The 21,686-nt window shown below is 46.5% G+C and overlaps 1 protein-coding gene across 1 annotated transcript in view; it reads right to left on the bottom strand.

Moving 5' to 3' along the window:
• The window catches only part of CACHD1 (cache domain containing 1), a 104,232-nt gene extending 85,024 nt beyond the window's left edge, over positions 1-19,208 (bottom strand). Inside the window, exon 1 of the mRNA XM_065655746.1 lies at positions 18,777-19,208. Coding sequence (XP_065511818.1) covers positions 18,777-18,995 — 219 coding nt within the window. The 5' untranslated portion in view covers positions 18,996-19,208. The remainder of the gene's footprint in view (positions 1-18,776) is intronic.
• Between the last annotated feature and the right edge of the window lie 2,478 nt (positions 19,209-21,686).

The raw sequence follows: 21,686 nt of genomic DNA, 5'->3' as shown, positions 1-21,686 counted from the left end.
AGCGGTACAGCTGATGAAATATAAAGTCCATCGGGCAGTTTTTAAGCCTAACGCTCATTTACTCATTGCTTTGTGCGTCACTGGAAGCATAAAGGCCCTTCCAATGTAAATCAATCATATTTGCAACCCCCTGGAGGCACCTCAGACCATTACAGTAATGCAGACCAGTACTAGTGAAAATGAGCCCAGGGTTCCCATGTTTTTCTCTCAACTTTATCTTCCCTGTAGCTAAATTGCATCGTGCTTCATCTCCAATTTATTTGCTGTACAGCCTCCTGAATTGCTGCATTTAAGACAAACACCCTTACTAAGTATTGTTCCACCTGTTCTGAAGAGAAACGTTAAAAAAAGTGCAAAAAGAGATTCCATATTTCCTGCCTGCTAAACCTTTTCCAGCTAAAGTACTCATGAGAATAAATGCATTTTAGCAGGGCTCTGGCAACAGCATCTATGTGAAATACTTGCTTTCTTTAGCACTAAATTCCAAAATTATAATTAAATTGCTGCTTCTGGAACACCTTGCTACCGTTTTTCATTTCCAGGTTGATTTTTTTTTAATCTCAGATGAAACAGATTTGCTACAAGAAAGGGATAGGGAAAGAAGGATGATCCCCGGGACTGTCACAGCCGCAGGGGAACACACTGTCCTCTGCATCTCACGTACAACAGGAGATGGACTTTATTTCAGCCTCTCACAATACACAGGTAATGACTATTTTCTCAGCAAGATACTTGAATATATACTCTGAGATCAATATTAAAATTTCAGCCTTTAAAGAAAAATAAAGGGGTGTCTGCCATAAGGAAGCTCTATCCTGACAGCACAAGCACGAGACTGGATTTCAAAATTTCTAAGTGCACAAAAATTCCTGCCAGCTGCAGACACTATTCTTGGGAAATGACACTCTTGACACGGCACCGTCACACAGGAGCGGCAGCAAACGCCACGCCGTGTTCATAAATAAATATTTTCCAATTCCTGAAAGCAGGGAACAGCCATCCATTCCTCAAAATTCTCACAAAACACTCACTAAATTTCTCACCACAGTATCGAAGGTTACATTAGTGGAGAGAGCTGGAAAGAGTCGGTGAAAACCCACCGGGATTATTATACCAGAAAATACTGAAATTGCACGGAGCAGACGACCTCCTGCGAGGAGCGCGATTAGCACGTTAGTTTAATTCCCGCGCATCGCCCCAGCCCACCTGCATCCCCGCCGTGTCGGAGCGCGGCCCTTTCTTCCCGCATTAATTTTACATGCTCCTCTCCGGCAGGCAAGCAGGGAGCTAACGAGCTGCCCCCCGGGCTCAGTCTGCAGAGAAAAACCAGCAGCTCTTGTCTAATAACATCTTCATATGAGGAGGCAGAGCAAGCTGCCCAACGCCGAGCAGTCAAGCTGGTTTTGGAGGGGTTATTTATCTACGTGGAAGCGGGCGTTTCAGACACTAAGCTGCTTCCACATTGCAGCAGCTACGAGCACATGATGCTCTCGCGAAAATATCTGACATCCATCAGCCAAATTCCTCCAGACCCATCTCCTGTTGGTTGTTTACTGATGGCGCAGCAGATTTTTAGGTTGGTAAACCATTGAAGTCTTTGTGAAAGACTAGCAACTGCTGGCTTAGATAGCTTTCAGTGGGGAGATCCTCATCTCCTGCATTCGAAAAAAAAAAACGCTTGCTTTGATATTCAGGAGATAAAAACCAGACTATGAAGTACGTCAACCTAGACAGCATATTCTGTGTAAAAAGTTCAAAAAGAGAAAATACCACATGGCAATAGCACTAACCAGCTGGAAACGCTTCCAGGACCAACAGGGCACCACACAGCCATGGAGAGCACACAAGCTCCCAAGACAACAGCGACATCAAAATATTCCTCCTATGACTTTCCCTTCCAGGTATTTCAAAACTCTATGGGAAAACAAAGGTACTCCACACACAGTAGCCAGAAACACATTAGATAAGGCAATTATCTTCTCCACCTGCACAGAAAAACACCTACTGAAGAAGGAGCAAGCCATGAAAATCCACCCAACCCTTCATGAAAGCCCAGGCTGCTCCACAGGTGGGGGAAAGGATTTGTGTCTGACTGCACAGGTGGGTGCAACCAGCTCAAAGAGCCCAAGGGACAGACCGGAGGCAAGCAAGACCCCCTCCTAAGCGATATTAAATATCTGTAACATCTACAGAAGCTGCAGCAGAAGCAAACACTGCTACTTTACCTAGAAACTGCACCCTCGTCAGCCACATCTCGCTCTACTCCTCTACGCACTACGATTCCTCCAGGACTCGTCCCTCAAATCAGAAGTAGATGCTAAGCCCCAGTAGTAACAGCCTCAGAAGTTTATCAGCTTAAAAACACCCACTTTTGGAGGAGAAATAATTTGTCCAGGCACTTGGGAGTTCCCAAACTAAGTGGGATGGCAGAGGGAAAAATGAACAAGGTAGGACTCTATGACCTGTACTTTCTTCTTCTATCCAGTTGATATATATCAATCCAGGAAACCTGCACTCAATCCATGTTGCACAAAGTCCCAGAAAGTAAAATAAACTTCATTTTAAACTCTTTGAATATCTAGCTTCATTACCTGAGATCGGTACTATTTATCAAAAAAAAGGTCCCTGTGCTAAGTATTTAACTTTATTTTAGGTATTTATCATCTTTGCCGTGTCTTGGAAGGTTATTGTCCACCACTGAGACTACACGTACATTAACACCCTGATCAGCATCCCCGTTATCAGCAGAAGAGATTTCTCAGATTTAAATCTACATTCCAAAAAGACACATTGCTACATTCTGCCTTTGCACTGTGACGTTTTTAACACACACTATTAGAGAAGGAGCAAAAGCAATGCTCAGAAGGCAGGAATTCCATGGACTGTCCGCAAATGAGCTGCAGCAAGAGCAGACCTGGCTGCAGAATGCTCTAACCACTTTTTCTGGGTAGGAATATAGTGAGCAAATAAAATGGAAAAAAAAACCTGAGCACATTGCTATTTTCTTGGGATTTGTCTAGACAGAAACAAAAAACAACACCACGTTTTTGCACAGAGCAAGACGTTCTGTTCTGATTTTATAAATCCAGTATTTATCAACACATTCTTTCCAGCTGATTTTTATTTTAAATACAAGCACCCCCCAAAAAGCCACATTGATGCTTTCAAAGATTCTTCATTTTCCTTGCACTAAGGTAGTACTGTATTTCCTTGTCCTTAGAGAGTTTTATCTGAGATTATACATATGTACCACAACACAGCTGTTTCACTTCTTTTCTCCTTTTTATATTTTTTTGACATAGAAAAACCTGCCTCTATCAGCCACCCAATTAGCTGCTCACTATCAAAAGACTGCTTGGGCCTTTCATCTTCTCGAAAACTGGATTCAAGTGAGAGGGTGTCATGGAAACTGTGTCTCTGGTCATTTCCTGTTTCAGTTTTTAGTCACCAAAAATAAAATAGTAATAACAATACTGGGGTTTGTTCTGATTTAGAAAAAAGAAAAACAAAACAAACACACAACACCTTGCTATCCCAGTCTGCAAAGCATGCAGTAACTATCAAAAAAATATATTATTTTTCATGAGAAATGTTCATCTGGCAAACTAGGAACCTGATTTTCATTTAAATGTTCAACTAACTTTCCCCCAAAGAAAGTGAAAATCAAATATGAAGAACACAAAACCTGCACCAAATATGCGATGAAATGAATGAACTTTTTATTTTAATAAAAAACACTCTAGCTTTCCAGCCTGCATGCTTTTTTGTAGCTCACAGTGCAGCATGCATTCTGTGTGTTTTTCTAAATATTCCACTAAGCCAGTAGGATAGAAAAGTGTTAGATAATTACAGAGAGAATTGCTGTCAAACCACAGAAAGTTCAGGTGCTTTATCTATTCCAACTATTTAGGAATTAACAATCGCAATTACTTCTTCGTTTTGCAAAAACTGTTCAAAGCTCGTTGAATTTCGCTATTACAGAAGAGTTGCATTTGACTGGTAAAGCCACAAAAAACCCTGATGAAAGACACCAAATTCACTAATTTCAACCAGCTGCTTGTGGTCAGAGGTAACGCCACATTTGTGCAACAAGCCCGTGTGAGTGGCAGCTGAAATGCATCCGTTTAGAAGCTCTTAAAAGGGATTCTGCCTTCATCCAAAAATTAACAGTCTCGTTGTTTGGTTGGTTTTATACAGAGAAACGCGACGTGCTGGGGCTGCTGGCAAAAAGGTGTAGAGTGATTTCTTTCAAAAAACTTATTTCAGTTCTTAAGATGAAATTCTCATCACAAGAATGACACCAATGCATAATATCTCGGTTTATCCTGACACAAGAACTGCTTTCACATCATACAGGAGCACGGGGAGAGCCCAGCCCGCTGCCTGTCACCCCGATCCACGTTCACTTTAACGTCGGCCATGCATCTTCCAATTTAACACCTCCATCCCTCTTTGAAGGCACCTGGGTATAACCCAGTCCTCAGCTTTCACTCCCAGCCACCACACAACCAACTGCTTTACCCCTTGAGGGAACCTGCAGATGCCCAACTCAATCCAGACACAGACCAACTTCTGCTCTTCCTTGACAGGACCGAGTCTCCAACTCTGGCTGCATCTGAAAAACCATCGGCAAATACAAGGAATCGGATGAGGACAGGCGGCTGGGGTCTGAGGCACGAAGCAGAGGTGAGGTACACCACAAGAGTTCCCACCATCGCAGAATCATTTTGGTTGGAAGAGACCCTCAAGATCATCGAGTCCAACCGTTAACTCAATCCTGGCACTGCCCCACGTCCCTGAGAACCTCATCTCCATCTGTCCAACCCCCCCAGGGATGGTGACTCCAGCACTGCCCTGGGAAGCCTGTTCCAATGCCCAACAGCCCTTTTCTGGAAGAGTTTTTTCCTAATATCCAATCTAATAATATCCATCCACACACATGTGCCTGGAGGTACCCAGCCACCAGCAGCACCCACTCTACCTCATCTGGCTGCTTCCTTAGAAATAACTCAATCAGCATCTGCACAGCAACCAGCAAGAAATAATATACAGAGTACACTAACCCTTCCCACCAGGGACAGACCATCTGAGCAAACCAGAAACCCGACTCCAAAGGACCCAAATCATGTCTATCCAGAGTTATCACCCTAATTAAAAGTGTGTAGCACTTCCCCTCCCCTCCCGCTTTTTAAAAAAATTATCTTCTCTGAATCTTCACTCAGATGGTTCAAACTGGAATGCATTTTCTGGAGTCCTTACAAACAGGAATAAGGTAAAGCGCTCTCTGCTTGTAACCCCATGGAGCATGTGAATTAGCAGCAACTGCAAAAGTGAATATTTTTATCAGAGAACTTCAGGATTTTTTTTTTCCTGAAGTTTAGTTCTTTTGGCTAGTGGAAACTTAATTAGATGTCCACGAGATTCTTGTTCTCATGAAGATGTTTGCCAGGTCAAACCAAACATATCCATGACCTCGCAGCCTTATTTTTTAAGAAATAAAACCACTTTCTTGCCAAGAATCTGTGGTGAGCCGCATACAGAAAAAAAATACCAAAATCCAGCTGAGAGATTAAACAGAAGAGGAAAGATAACACCAGATCTCGATTTGGGAGGGGGAAAAGAAAAAAAAAAAAAAAGAAGTCAAATGCTATTCTGGTAAGTTGCCGTTACAGACAAACCTGATCTGTGGACCAAACCAGAAAGAAAGGGACTACCAAAAGTTGTCTCAATTTCCCCGGACTGAAGCCGCTTTTGTTGCTGCAGCCCCACTTGCGCTGGCCGGATAGCACAGAGCTCATTGCAAATGCAAAGCCCCAGCTGGGGGTAGGACGAACGAAACGTGTTAAATGCTCGGCTGGTGTGTGCCCAAACCAATCGTCCCTGCGTCGGGGAGCGGGGTTCCCTCCCCCACTCCCATCTCGCTCCCCATTATTCTCCATTCAAGCTGAAAGTGAGAAGGTCTTTTCCTCCGTCGCTCCGTGTCAGCCAGACTTGGGAAGCTCCGCAGGAATTGCTGAGAGATCCAGAAACGCACAAAAGGCTCCTTCTACAAAGCGCCCTTTCATCTAGGCAGTGTGTCTATTAAATACGTCCTGTTAATGTGCATACATTTTTATAAAGAGATTATAAAGTGAAGACTCAGTCACTAACTCAACTACACAATAAGATTTTTAAGTCTATTACTATAAAAGTGGGGTTTAAAATGAGTAGCTGGGAATGCTTCACAACTCCTCTACAGTAATACTCAAATAGGTCTGGTACCCGCAACGACAGCCAAAGGTGCACTTTGTACATTTTAATGCTTTCATTTCTTTTTTTGGCAACACGTAGGCACCTCAGACCACGACCACTCCGCATTCGGCATCATTCAGGGATAAAACGGAAAGGCCGGTTCGAGCCCTGACGGTGAAGCTGCACCAAAAGCAGATGCTCAGAGGACAGCAGCACCTCCACTCCCGTGGGCTGGCAACAGGAGGGTTCAAGAAGAGTTTGATCGGATCCTGCTCTTCCATCGTGCTGTCAGGACGAACCGGTGAGCTGCCATTCCTGAGGATTTGCTCCTGCTCTCATCCAAACCAGAGCAGTAAACAGCCACTTTATCAGTTCTCTCTCTTAGAGTTAAACCCCTTTCTACATCGTTTTCCTCACTTTCCTTTGCCCACAGGGGTTCAGAATCTCCCAAGATTTTGAATAACTAAGGTAGATATAAATTCCTACCCGCCCTGCAAGGAAGTAAGTCATTTTCTGTCCACCGAAAGGCAAAAAAAAAAAATCTAAAAATCTGTCTTTTTTTCTTTCTGCATCAAAGCAAGGCCACAAGTTGACAGTCCTCACCAGTGTGGGTATGGCCGTACGCCAGCTTCACATTCCGGCCTTTGCAGGATCTGCAGCCAGCCACACCGCCAGCCCACAGACTTGCTATAGCAAGGTTTTAATATTTTAAATATATTTTTGGACACGCAGGCAATCAGACTTAGGGCCCGACGCTAACACTGGCTCTAACCTCATTTCAGAGCAAGAATCCCGAAAAGGCCACTAATCTGTTTTCAGCATTAAAATGAAATGTCATCTCCCAGCAAAACCCCAGCCCCGCTCTTTGTTGCGGACACAGAGGAAGCGCAGCCGGTTGCAGAACTGCTGGGTTTTGTCACGCAGAGGGTGCTCTGCAGAGCTGCAGGTCTGCACATTCACAGAGCAAAGCACCCACCCGGCTCCTTGCCAGCCCCTCAGGCCTATCTTCCATCAAGCACAAAATTTCATGTTATTTCGTGTTATTATCTATATATATATGTATGCAAAATATATGCAAAAATTATATATATATATGCAAAAATGTGTACTATTTCTTGTGCTGACTGGAGAGGTGTCTCTGCCATACCATCATGCGGAGGAGGGCTCAGGGCTCGACCCACGCTGATAGGCAGGGAAATCGCTTCCAGCACACTGGCGGTACTGGAAAGGAAGGAGACAGCGAATGGCAAGAACGACACAAAACAAGCATTCTCTGATTCAGTGAGAGCTCAGGAGGCGGTGGAGTGATGCTGGAAGGCAGCAGAAACCCAGCTCCGCTGCACCTTCGGTCTGCACGAGAGAACCTGAAGAACAACTTCATGGAAGCCCCTATGAGTCAAGGTTTGGGGTCAAAGGCCTCAAACACGCAATAACACTTTTTGGTATCAAAGCCGCACCAAGATGTGGATTAATAAAGAACAGGTTAAAAGCCCAGAATAAGCCTGACCTACACTAGATGCTCATCTAGCAAAGCAGCTCATCTAACTTGGCTCGGAGGGCGCAACAGCTTTCATCACATTTCCAAAGGATCCCAAAACAATGCATTTCTCTACTAACATTTTTAATGACTGCATCATCCCTTTCTAGCTATTTGGTTTTTCTTTCCCTTTAGCATGAATTTTCAGGCTCTAATAAATCATCCCGACGACACACTGGAAGCAGAGAGCACACTCAGCAGGTCTTACTTTTCAAACAAGCCTTCACATAACAGGTCTGCATTCATTTTGTCCCGACTCCAAGTCTTCTTCCCTTCCCAAAATAGCTGCTGCACCTCTGCTCCCCAAAGAGAAATCCGCCATTCCAAGCTCTGAAAACCATGGCGATGTATGTTGGGTTTCATTTATTTTTGGAGGCTGACTTTCTATTCTCGGATTCGTATGAAAAAGCGGCATTTGAAAAGTCTGAGGTTGCAATTACCAAAAATGTATTTTTTTAAATGTATTTCTAGACTTACAGTCAACAACTTACTGAATAAATAAATAAATATGAAGGGGGAGGCAAAATTACACTGATTCACCGCGATGTCACGTAAGTATTTTAAAATTCAACAGATTCAATTTCTTACCAAACAGAAATAAATGGCAATTTCTATCAAGCTACTTATCGACTAGTATGGTAAAGTTGGCGCTATTTTAATTTTGGCTTTGCATCCAGTAGTTTTAATGGAAATACAGTATCATTAGTACATTAATATGTAAAATGTTAAAAACTGAACACAACTTTCAGAATAAAATCCCGCAGTCCCAGCAGCGAGTTCAGCACAGCTCAGGTGCCTTCACCAAGAACAGCTCAATCCACAGCTGAGCAATTTTAACGACTTCAAGACCATCAAGCATAACCCTCAGAGCAGCTACTGAAACCATGCAGGGCTACACAAAATACAACAGCAGCAGAATTCAAAAGGAAGAGCCAGAATATTATAAATATCGCTCAAAAATAAAAAGTGAAAAAGAGACTTCATTTTTTTCCCCCGAATTAAACTACTGAGCAGTTACTCACAGGAGAAGGTAGGCTACGTAAGCGATATTAGCTTTATATTTGCCACCTTCATATTGGTGAAGCTAATCTAAAACTAAAAAACATTGAGAAGTTTGCAATTTTCATCCTCTTCCTGCAATGTATTTCAATTTTTGTTTTTAAATCGGGACTTCCTACAAGCGAGACACAAGAGACTATGTTTCCAGGAATAACATTTTCTAAGTTTAATCTAACTTTGAAACATAGTTTAGAAACAGATACTTGATCACTGCTGGATAATGTGACAAACGAGCCACCCTCAGTGCTTATTCCTGTCTTCCTACCTGCCCCAGAAAGCACAGTTTTCCCTGTAAGTTGTTTCCTGCAGCTGAATTCCACCAAGCTGGACCAAGGGAATAAATCCCACATAACACCTGACAGTCCTCAATAGCCACTGGCAAAATAAATGAAAGACAACTAAGAAATTCACATTACACATGTTTTTTTGGGCAAGCAATATGCTCAAGGAAGTCCAACTACCTAGGCTGCAGCTGTAGCATATTTAAATTAAATATCCTTTCATTGTCAAAATTGTAAAATGTATTATCCCCAAATTAAATATCCTTTTATTTTATCCTTCATACATCTTTCATGCAACACAAAAATTCTGCCTCTAAAGTCTTGGTTTGGCCTCTCTCACTCCACGAGGGTTTGACCGTGCCGGCTGCTGGAAGCTGAACCTGCAGACCACGCACCCGCCCCAGTCCCCACTGCTAACAAAACACTGAACTGAAACCAATGATCCACTGAGTTTAACTGGCCTTTACTGCTCCATTTTACACGCCTTTCAACAACGAGAGATCCTGCTTCTTTCTTTTCCTCCAAATGGTGTTTAGGTATCCAAAGTCAAAAGCCGGGAACTCCATATGATTTCTGTAGCAGAAAAAAACCAAGAGGAAATAATGTGCTAGTTCCCTGACTATGAACAAAACAATAAAAATATCCAGAAAATTACATTCTTCTGTGCCAATCTTCCATCAGCATTTACCTACATGCTGATTTTCAGGCTACCACTGAAAGCAAACACATCAAGCAAACTTAATTTTGCTCCCACACAGCACACGCCTCTGTAGCCATACCAAGACAGCTGTCATGGAATATTCCTAAAAAGCGCTCCTCACCTGCTGATTGCCAGCACGTACAACATCGCAGCATCCACTTCACCTTGGAAAGCATCACACAATTCTTTTTTCTCTTCCTTGCTGTTTCAAGGCAAAACAGTACTAGTGCAAGCCAAACACAACCAGTCTCTGCCAAGGATTTGGGCTTTCATAGAATAATTTGGGTGGAAGGGCCCTCCCCAGGTCCCCCAGCGCCCCCCCTGCCATGAGCAGGGACATCTGCACCAGCTCAGGTTGCTCAGAGCCCCGTCCAGCCTGGCCTGGGATGTCTCCAGGGATGGTTCAGCCACCACCTCTCTGGCCAACCTGGGCCAGGCTCTCACCACCCTCAGGGCCAACAATTTCTTCCTCCTGTCCAGCCTGACTCTCCCTCCTTTAGTTTCAAACCATCACCCCTTATCCTATCACAACAGGCCCTGCTAAGAAGTCTATCCCCATCTTTCTTATAGACCGCTTTTAAGTACTGAAAGGTATTAGTTTATTTTCCAACAAATAAGAGGTGAAGAGCCCTCCTGGCTCTCAGTGCGACCTTCCCAAGGGCTGCTGAGCCCTTTCCAGCCTTGGCTCAGAGCCTGGACTTGCTCCAGGCAAACAGGCTCCCACTATAGCTATTTTTGGGAGTCCATCCCTGCTCCTCTCCACCTCATCACCACAAACACCTCTCCAGGTTTTGTTTGCTCTGACTTCTGAGGTGGAGGTACAGCCCAAGAGAAAATATTTCTAATACTTCCTTTGCTGAAAGGGAGAGCAGCAGGGACTGAACCAGAGACAGGGAGGTCGCAGGAGCATCCCAGCCCTTTGGTGTGGTACCACCGTATCCTCACCTGAAAGCTGAACTTAAACCTTCACATGCAATCTGGCCTGAAATCCACAAAAAGTGACACAAAAATATTCCCATAACCCTCCCAGGGTGAGTGCACAAGAAATTCTGCTTAAGGCATTCCAGCTTCTAGAAACCTTCCTAGCAACTTCCAGATGTGTCTATTTTAAAGCCTTTTTCCCTGGCCTCATTCCCACCTGTGACAATCGTTAAGTATAGCCAAAAATTCCTATTGCATCGCAGGAGCATGTGCAAAAGATGGCCAAAACCGGACAGGGAGCACCAGCCACAGAGCTCCGCAGAAATGCTGAAAGTTCCTCAAAAAGGTGTGAGGGCTTTTCTGTTCAACTAGTAGAACGGTTGCAGCTTCAAAACATGAAGTTGAGCAAAAGCGTGTGCTCAAAGGGGAATGGCACTAGTGACAAGCTGGTTTTATCAGCTGCTTCTTGCTGAGGAACTGGTAAAGGGAGACGTAATAGTTTGTTTTTACTAGTCATCGTAATTGTGCAAATACACTTTTGCAAAATCACCTAGGAGACTCTGCCTTACAGGCAGTTGATAAAAGTGACTCCATTAAAACTTTTAATGGGGTTGGAAATGAGTATTTGAAATTACTTGTGGCACCACGATTATTTCAAAAGTCAACTCAGATTTTCTCTGCTAAATTAGACATATAGTATAATACAGAAATCCATACCAGGGAAGAACACACATAACGCAAGATTCAAGCAATGACTTAGCATGCACTCTATTTTATATCAGAAAAGGCCTTCACGACAGAGACTGGGTAAGTATCAACGTTATTAAACTCTGTTTTGCATGGAAAAGAAAGCATAAGGATATACTTTTAGATTTCATTTACATTGCATGCTACTGAACAATAAACTACAGGCAAGCAATGACTGCCAAATGCAGTATATAATTTTATACTTTATTCTGCATTAAGCCTACAGTACAGGAAGACGTAGCGTATTCATTAGTCAAAACCATCACAGAATTTGTGACGTACAAAACAAAGGCTGATACGTTAAATAAGTTACCTAAATTTTGATTTTTAAGCTATATTATCCATATACAGAAGAAAGAAAAAAAAGTGAATATTTTCCTGTTCAACAACATGCAAATAAATCATTCCTGGGACACTATTCAACCCTTGCAGAAGTCCCCGGTGAAACCCCATGAGCTCTGACCTGGGAAGCGTTGCCATTCGAAGGCTTCACGGAGAGTCAGGCTCACACACCCCAACCCAGAGCAGTCCAAACTATGCAGCGTCCTGGCAAAGGACATACAGAAATTTGGGATAATTCCGTAGAGCTGGGCTTTTCCACACAAGAATGGACAAGGCTCCAATCATTTCTTCGTGAATTCCTCACCAAAAATTGATGAACGGAAAACCATAATAGTTAAACAACAACAAAAAAAATCTGTTATTACTTCATACTTCCTTTTGTCCACAGACATAAAATAATAACTGATACACACACACAAAAAAATCTTGTAATACTTCACATTTACTTCCAATCTCAAGTATATCTTGGCTTTCTGTCTTAAAGAATGAAAAGCACTCGATTTTGACAATAAGCATTACATTTTTTCTCACCGTTGCCTGGCCAAGCTACTGGTAGCAGAGCAGCTTCTCTGCCACGTTCAGATCATCAGGCACCAGCCGCTCCTCCTCTGCTGAATTAAGCCAAGAAAAGAAGTGGGCTAATACACACTGTATTTACTTTTTCTCTTTTCTTAACATACGTGTTATCAGCCCTGCCACAGCTGAGAAGATTCCCAAAGGCTTCACAGAGTACTTGGATTTTTTTTTGCTGCTAATAAACCCTCCAGTCCCCGCCACAACTGGCAGGGTCTTTGGTCACAACTGTGCAGGGGACACCTGATAATCTGCCGCCCCACCTTGCTGCACCACACTCAGCAACTTTTATCTGCACAGGACAGCTGCATTTTCCCTGTTTGAAGTGAAATGTCAGTCTTCGTTAATGCAACAAGACTTACATCACTAACAACATCCCAACACTTTGAAGAAACAACTCAAAGCCTAATTAAAAATTCAGATTGGGTCTCCTCTGCGCAGCCATTTTCACTGCCCTTCTACCAGGATCTCTCTCTATCTGTTTTGAAATGTTTCACACCAGAAAAGAAAGAATCTGTGTGGAACAGGATAAAAAAACTGCTGCAGTCTTGGGCTTTCAGAAAGCCTCGAAAAAGGCTGCTGGAGCTGGACTCAAACCAAGGCATAATCATGTAAAACAGATGAGGTTTTACTCCACTGGTTTCTACTCTGTAATTATTACTAAAGTGAGCACTACAGCCAAATACTAATTTAAAATATATATATATATAGTCAAACATTTATCAGCCTTCCTTACTTACATTTTTCTATTTTATTTCAGCTTCACAAGCTGGAAACAACCTGAAAATAGATCGAAAAAAAAAAGGAAGTGGTTTTCTGTGCTGTCAGTTGCCTGAGGCTCCAGAGAGGTCCAGGTTTCAGACCCGGCGCTGGAGAACTTGGGGTGCTGTATATCACTTGCTGCACAAGCACCTAGTAGGCACCAACAGATTTATTTGTAAACATCCATAGAAAGAACCAGGGAAATGTGTGAAGCCCTTGATTGCGGAGATGGAGAACCACAGCTCTGGCGTTACAACTGGTCTGCAGTGCGCTCAAAATGGGATTTATCTCTTCTAAAGCATACATCTACTGTCATTAGCCAGCAGATCATCCCATTAGGAAAAAAAAAATGTATTTTGTCAGTGTCCATTTTCGAAGAGATTAAATAAATGGACAGTTCTGGTGACTGCAACTCTTTGCCATCACCCAGAAATCTTCAAAGAACGTAGATTTTTCAGAACAATGGTGTTACAGCATCCTCCCCCTATAAAACCCCAGACATCTCCATGTCCGTGTCACTCTCGTCTGCGCACAATCTGTTCTTGAGAAACATATAGCCACACAAGTTATTAGTAAAATAAATAAATAATGCGTTTGCTAATCAACCTGGAGAAGCTTGTACTATGCTGTTTATTATTTTACACATCACTACATCACCTGAGCAAGTATTAATATGAAAATAAAGAAAAAACACCACAACCACACAGAGGAGAAAAATGACAAGTAAACTGCTGTTTTCAGGGTCAAAATGCCTTTTTTCTTTTTTAAACTTCCAACCTCCAAGACCAGTAGCAGACAATGAGAAAGGGCTGTGCTTCCTTCATGGAGTAAGTGTAAAGGATTATGAGGGCAGAGCTGGTGTCAAAAATATTCAAGGCCCTCTGGGCCTGTAACTTTCATTACTATCTGGCTAGAAACATCAACATGCGTTTTGAAAGTTATAGAAGCACTTAACAATGCTTTTCATCTTCAAAGCATTGCTTAATCCTTTCAACTCTCCCTGCAAGTATTATATCTCCATTTTGGAGGCGGAGATGTTACCCTGCCCCATGCTATCAAAAAACAGTCCTCACCTCGGATGCCCCATGCAGATTTAGAGGGATAAACCTTGCCAAAACCAAACAAAATGCTCACCAAAGTTCCGATTTATTCTTCTCCTGCCTTCACCTCCCAACCAAAGAATTTCAGTTGTTTTAACCAACCACCTACTCTGTAATTTCAACCAGGATCAGGCGAAGAATGTAACAGGGATGGTGAAACTCCACCAGCAGCCCAGGTCATGGCACAACCACCAATTTAGTTATAATTTTAGTATAAAGGGGCACTTAGCTTTTAATTACTGCTGAGTGTCAGCTCTGCCCAGGAGAATATATTACAGGACTATCATGTGAGCCACTCACTCACCAAGCTCCAGTGCTTTGTAAATTATGACACTGGGCTATTTAAGATGAATTCTACTGAGTAATGACAAGTAACACGGCTGCTGAGGCTGGCAAGCGGAGACGTGATTGCACCTTGTCTTCCAAGGATGCAGCCTGCTGCCAAAAGCTACTCCCTGTAACAATATGGACACTGTCAACACACGCTCTAGCTAACAAAAAAAAGAAGATAATGGGTTATGGGTGACTGTAGGTACCATACCTGGGTCCTGCTGCAGGTACAGCATCCCCGCACGAACCAGCGGCTTCTCCTCCGGCCGCTGTCACAGGACAGCACCCTCTGTCCCACAGGAAGGAGCGGGAAGAGTAAGAGATAGCGGCGCAGCTGCTCCTGGTTAATTTGGAAGAAGCATTGACGAACTTTGGGGAGAACAGTGAATTGATCATCTCTACTGCTCAGGGAAAATAAAGGTGCAAGCATCTGCATGTACACACCACCCCATTCCCTGATGCATAGAAGGAAATACAGGCGATATTAAGATGCAGCTATGTCATTACCCGCGGGTTTGATAGAACTGTCAAACAGAGCGTGAACAATAATTAATTGGTGCAACAGAGGAAGTCAGACGATTAATGAACTTTCTATATTCAGCCACTCCCAGAGGTATAACACCCCGGACAGTAACACACAGACACCCAGGAACCCACACGTCCTTCTGCACTGCAGCGCACAACACATGTTCTCACTAAGTGAATACCTCGTGTGACACAAGTGTGCATATTCTAATTTGAACCTTAAACAAGAAACTGCCAAACTGCTGTCCAATATGTTCAGTGAATCTCATGACTTGTCACCTACATTATCCTCAGTTTCTCTATACAGCACCACTCAAGGAATAAATTTATATATGAAATCAGAGCACTTAGACGGGCGAGAAAACAAAGCATTACTTAAAGGTAACAGTCAGATAGTGTATTCATGCAAATATCTATAAATAGAAAGCTGCAAGTGCCAAAACCAATTGTCTGACTGATGCTGGCATCAGAAATCTCTCTCATCCCTGTTCTTCCTATAGCTTCAGCCTACATTACAATGCAGATGTACATGCACCTTACTCCTCTCAAAGCAAAATACTGCGATTAGATTAAAAAACACTAAGTCCTTATTGCCGTTGGGCTAATTACATGAAATACTGGTAGAAGAAGAACGTATCAGAGGAAGAGACACGGAGGAGACGGATCTCATTTATAGCACTGATGGCTGCCAGCAGAAATTTCATTTATTTTCTATCTCACAACTTCTGTATTTGTTACACAGGCATTTAAGGCTCAGAAATTTCATGGTTCTCCTCTTACCTCTTCCATTGCTCCTCTAGTGTCCGCTCTGGAGGCTCCATCTCATCCCGCCTCCTGCATTTATGGGGGCTCCATCTAGAATTTCCTCTTTTCCAGACTCAAGGCACACCCAAAACCAACCTCTCACCTTCACTCTATTTAAGCATTTCCACCTGCTCCTTCACTCATTGGATGCTCCCTCCCCACCTCCAGCACAAACCTAACCCTTCCTCCAAAGCCCTCTCCCAGTTACGTCCCACTCCAGCGGCTGGTGACACCACCTCCTGCCTATTACCAGGATTTGCAGGTGTGGGAGCCACAGCAGCCAAGGACCAAAGCAGGACGAGAGCACGCAAGGGAACCATTAAATCCTTCCGCCTCCTCCTCTACAATCTATGAAACTAAAGAAAACCGCAGGTCCTAAATGGCTGGTTATTAATCCTTCCTCTCACTACCGCAACTTCCTCTCGCTACATCCCGATTTGGGGCCTGCCTCCGCATCGCCCTCTAAACCCAGGACAACACCCCTAGACTTATATCCAATTAAAGCCCAAAAGCGCTCTCGCTCTTCTTCCAAAATCCTCCCATCCCTCCGTTGTGCCCGGCCACAGCCTCACCACGGGGAGCACTTGTTTGCACCACCCCAAGCACCCCGGCTGTGCCAATGGTCCTGCGGCACAGACAACCCACCGCCGCTCGCCAACAGCCCCGCACGGGCAGAGGAAAGGGTAACTCCGCAACAGCTACACCCAACCACGAGCGAGCTTAGGAAATTTCTGCCCTAAAATCAAACGAGAAGCATGGGCTGCAGTGACACATGTCATAACATTTTTTGTTCTACTGTCGGAAGTCAGCAAAGAAGCTTCTAAGATCAGGGGAGGTTTGTTCCCACCGGTTTTTAATCTTAAACAGCTGTAACAATGTTACGGGGAGAGCAAAGGACAGGCTGCGCATTAGCTGGATGGGAGTTAAGGCAGCCAAAATATTAGGCATATAAAAATAGAGCTCAGTATGAAAAGGGCTTAACTACCAGTTTCACCGCATTAAATTACTTTGGGGCCTTAAATATCCAACTAATTGTAAACACAGTTTTAACACTATTTGCATCCCTGTGCACCAGCATCCAGATTGTTCCTGACTTCATATAATCGGTACAATTGTTGGAAAGAAAACCCGGCTCATCCTACAGCTGGCTGGTGTATTTCACAAGGTAACCATGTATGTTTTTATGAGCTGCTCTTTTAAGAACAATATGTGTTGAGATTATTGTATTATATACTTTTTTTAATACCAGAAACAGATTTAGCAATACAATTATACTGACTTAATTTGCATTAACCACAGACTCCACTGTTCACAGGTTCATGCTCATATCTTTTGAGGGCAAATCCATGCATGTGTATGCACAGCATAGGAAAAAAAGTGACTTCCTTGAATTCAGTACATCAATAATCTACCTTGTTAAGCGAAGTCATTTAAATCCACGTCTTCTCAGCATCAAGGACAAGAGACAGCTCACTGTTTTCTCGGACAAAACGCAGCCCTAGGAGGCCGGTCAGCACAATGATGTTTCAGAGGTGAGAGAATGAAGCCAGTTTAGAGAAGATAAAAGGCCATTTGGGTAGAGACCCCTGCTGATCCTATGAAAGTGTCTCCTTTTCAATTTGGGAGGCTTTTAAAACTGCATTTGCTACTGACCATACCTTCCCCCGAAAGCCGCTTGGGATCTGATTTCACTTTTCCCCCCCAGAGCGGGCCGGTAGCCGATGGCTGTACCGCAGGTCCCAGCACACCCTGCCAGTCCGACCAGTCCCTACACACAACACCCCATCAAGATGCAACCTCGAAGGCCGAGATGCAAACAGCTTCTTATCACCGCCTTCACCCCAACCTTGAAATGAATTACAGCATCTGAATAAACTTGTCCCAACGCACTCTCAGGCCGGGAAACGTTTTCTTTATCCCGATCCGAGCGTTTTCGGGCAGGACTGGACTCAGCTCCCTGCCAGCTCCCTGGCAGGCTGAGGGCTGGATGCAGCTCTGCACCCAGCCCGAGCCCCGCAGCCGCCCCGGGCTCGGCCACCCTTGCGAACACCGGCCTTCGGGACGCCGGAGGGCGTTTTCTGCCTGTTTCTATTGTGTAAATTATAAATAAAACAGGAGTCTGCCCGTGCTCCCCCCGCTCCGCTCCTGCCCGCCCGCCCGAGCCGGGGGCTGGAGGGAGCGGGGCTGAGGGGAACCGGGGCTGAGGGGAAGCGGGCCGGGGGCTGAGGGGAACCGGGGCTGAGGGGACCGGGCCGGGGGCTGAGGGGAACCGGGGCTGAGGGGACCGGGCCGGGGGCTGAGGGGAGAGGGCTGAGGGGACCGGGCCGGGGGCTGAGGGGACCGGGCCGGGCTGAGGGGAGAGGGCTGAGGGGACCGAGCCGGGGGCTGAGGGGACCGGGCCGGGCTGAGGGGAGAGGGCTGAGGGGACCGAGCCGGGGGCTGAGGAGATCGGGCCGGGCTGAGGGGAGCCGGGGGCTGAGGGGAGCCGGGCCGGGCTGAGGGGAGCCGGGCCGAGGGCTGAGGAGATCGGGCCGGGCTGAGGGGAGCCGGGGGCTGAGGGGAGCCGGGCCGGGCTGAGGGGAGCCGGGCCGAGGGCTGAGGAGATCGGGCTGGGCTGAGGGGAGCCGGGGGCTGAGGAGATCGGGCCGGGCTGACGGGAGCCGGGGGCCGAGCTGAGGGGAGCCGGGCGGCCCGCGCAAGGGGGAGGGAAAGTTTGCAAAGAAGAAAAGAACCGGGATGGGTGAAGGAAATAAAGGAAGGAATGAAGAAAGAAAAGGCAAAACAGGAATCGGGAAGAGCGTGTGGAGGAGGAGGAGGAGGGAGGGAAGTAGGGAAAACCAGGCGAGGCGCGGGCCGGGCCGTACCTGCATGGTGACGACCCCCAGCTCCTCGATGGCGAGTTTCCTCATCTGGGTAGCCAGAACTTGCGCCTCGTCCAGGATGGAGAACTCCGCCTCGGCGGCGCCCAGCCCACAGAGCCCCCCGAGCAGCGCCAGGCACAGGAGGCCGAGCCCTCCCCGGCCCCGCGGGCGACGGCTCCGGCCGGCAGCGGCGGCCTCCAGCCGCCCGCCGCCCCGCGCCATGCTGCCGCGGCGGGAGAGCCGCGGACACCGCCTCCGGCCAACCTCCCCCCCGCCCGCCGGACTCCCGCGCCGCCTTCCCCCGGGCCCCGGGGGCCGGCTAGGGCTGCGGGGCGGCCGCCATGCAGGGGGACAGCGGCGGCGGCTCGGCGGGCGCTGCGCCCCGCGCTGCGCGCCCGGCTCCGGGGACACTGCGCGGCGGCCCCGCCGCTGACTGAGAGCGGCGGCGAGACACAAAGTGCGGAGCGGAGGAGGAGCGGGAGCGGCGGGGCCGGGACCGGAGTCGCCGCGGGGAAAGGGAGGCGCCTGGTGCCGCGGCGCTGCGGGCGGGGGCAGCGCGGGGCCGGGCCGGGACCCCCCCGGGACCCCCCGGCTCCCTCCCCGCCCGCGGGGGGGCCTGGGCTGGGCACTCGGCAGCGGGAACCGCGAGTGTTTGCTTAATCGGCCGTGAGCGTGGTCCTAAAAAGTCAGCACGCTTTCTTCTTTTTCTTCCTCCCCCCCGCCTTTTTTCTTTTACTTTCTAAAAAACTTTTTTATCCTTTTTTTTTCCTTCTCTTTTAAACTTTTTTTCCTTTTTTTTTTTTCTTTTAAATCACACTGCGATGTGCCTGTCTCCTCTCACAACGCAGAGCCCCAGGCGGCACCACGCAGCACAGGCTCATGTCAGGCAATGATGCTTTGAGAAAATGTTTATCGTGCAACAGGGGTGGAAAATAAATAAACAAAGGGAACGCAGGGAAAGCCTAAGCTGTTCAATGGCACCCAAACGGCAGCTGTCCTCCTGGGAAGAGAGGAAGAGAAAACAGATAACAAGGCAAGACCCCTGGAGAAACATCGCTGTTGAGTGACGAAGAGCTGCGGTAGGGAGAAAGCCACGTTAGGGGTGATGCAGAGAAACATCCTCCACCACCTCTGCTCATAACCCCGTCAGCCACGGAAGCCTCTTCCCCCTTCACCCAGGGATACATAGCAGCATCTTTCTCAATCTCTCATCTTCCTCGCACCTTACACCTTCCTCCTCATCACACACACACCAGAAGCCTTGCGCACACATTGGGCTGGATAAGGAAAGTGTGTACAGGGAATAAAATTTGCCAGATGAGAGCAGGAGTGCCTTTATGGGGCACCCGGCAGTGATTCCCGGCCAGCAATCAGTGAGCCCAAGGAACCAAATACAGAATCACAGAATGTCAGGGGTTGGAAGGGACCTCGCAAGCTCATCCAGCGCAATCCCCCCGCCAGAGCAGGAACACCCAGATGAGGTTACACAGAAGGTGTCCAGGCGGGTTGGAATGTCTGCAGAGGAGACTCCACAACCTCCCTGGGCAGCCTGGGCCAGGCTCTGCCACCCTCACCGGGAACAAGTTTCTTCTCGTATTTAAGTGGAACCTCCTGTGTTCCAGTTTGCACCCATTGCCCCTTGTCCTATCATTGGTTGTCACCCAGAAGAGCCTGGCTCCATCCTCCTGACACCCACCCTTTCCATATTGATCACCACGAATGAGGTCACCCCTCAGTCTCCTCTTCTCTAAGCTAAAGAGCCCCAGCTCCTCAGCCTTTCCTCACCCGGGAGATGCTCCACTCCCTTCAGCAGCTTGGTGGCTGTGCTGGACTCTCTCCAGCAGTTCCCTGTCCTGCTGGAACTGAAGGGCCCAGAACTGGACACCATATTCCAGATGCAGTCTCACCAGGGCAGAGCAGAGGGGCAGGAGAACCTCTCTTACCTACTGACCACTCTCCTTCTAATCCCCCCCAGGTCCCTTTGCCCTTCCTGGCCACAAGGGCCCAGTGCCGGCTCATGGTCACCCTGCTGTCCCCAGGACCCCCAGGTCCCTTTCCCCTACACTGCTCTCTAATAGGTCATTCCCCAACCTATACTGGAACCTGGGGTTGTTCCTGCCCAGGTGAAAGACTCTACGCTTGCCCTTGTTCTATTTCATTAAATTTTTCCCCGCCCAGCTCTCCAGCCTGTCCAGGTCTCTGGATGGCAGCACAGCCTTCTGGTGTGTCAGCCGCTCCTCCCAGCTCGGTGCCAGCAGCAAACTTGCTGACAGTGCACTCTATTCCCTTATCCAAGTAGCTGATGAATATATTGAATAGTACTGGTCCCAGTACTGACCCTTGAGGGACTCCACTAGATACAGGCCTACTACGCACATGTGAAGCACATGCCCTCTAGATTTACTCTTTGTTAATTAACACTTTGTTGAAACCCTTCAGGTGTATATAATTTTTAAATAAATCTCACTTGTAGTGACTAGATGGCTTCAATACCCACTTCACTACTTCATCTTTTCAACAGAGTCCTACCAGAGTCACTCATGTCCTGCAGCAATAAATTCCACAAGTTAACAATTCATCCAGGAATTGATACAGCGACATATTATTTTCTATAATCATACTCTGTTTTCTCGAATGTGGTTTCCATCTGCTTTCAGAGCTGATTTTTTCGGTTTCTCCCCAGCGCTGGATGCCAGCAGCGGATTCCCTGTCCCACTTTGTGGCGAGTGGGAGCTGGGTCAGACCCCAAACCCTTCCCCACGCTGGCATCTCTCAGGGACGGGTTTTCACCTGCCGCTGTTCTTGTATGAGATGTCGGCAAAACTCTCTTTCGACTGGTTTTAATAAATGAAATTAAATTCTTACTATGCAAAAGTCGTATCAGCTTATCCTTTGCTTTTGTTCATATAGGTG

Source organism: Caloenas nicobarica, chromosome Z, assembly GCF_036013445.1.
Source record: "Caloenas nicobarica isolate bCalNic1 chromosome Z, bCalNic1.hap1, whole genome shotgun sequence".
Taxonomy (NCBI): domain Eukaryota; kingdom Metazoa; phylum Chordata; class Aves; order Columbiformes; family Columbidae; genus Caloenas; species Caloenas nicobarica.
The sequence above is the reverse complement of the archived record's forward strand: the minus strand, read 5'-3'. Positions and strand labels throughout refer to the sequence as shown.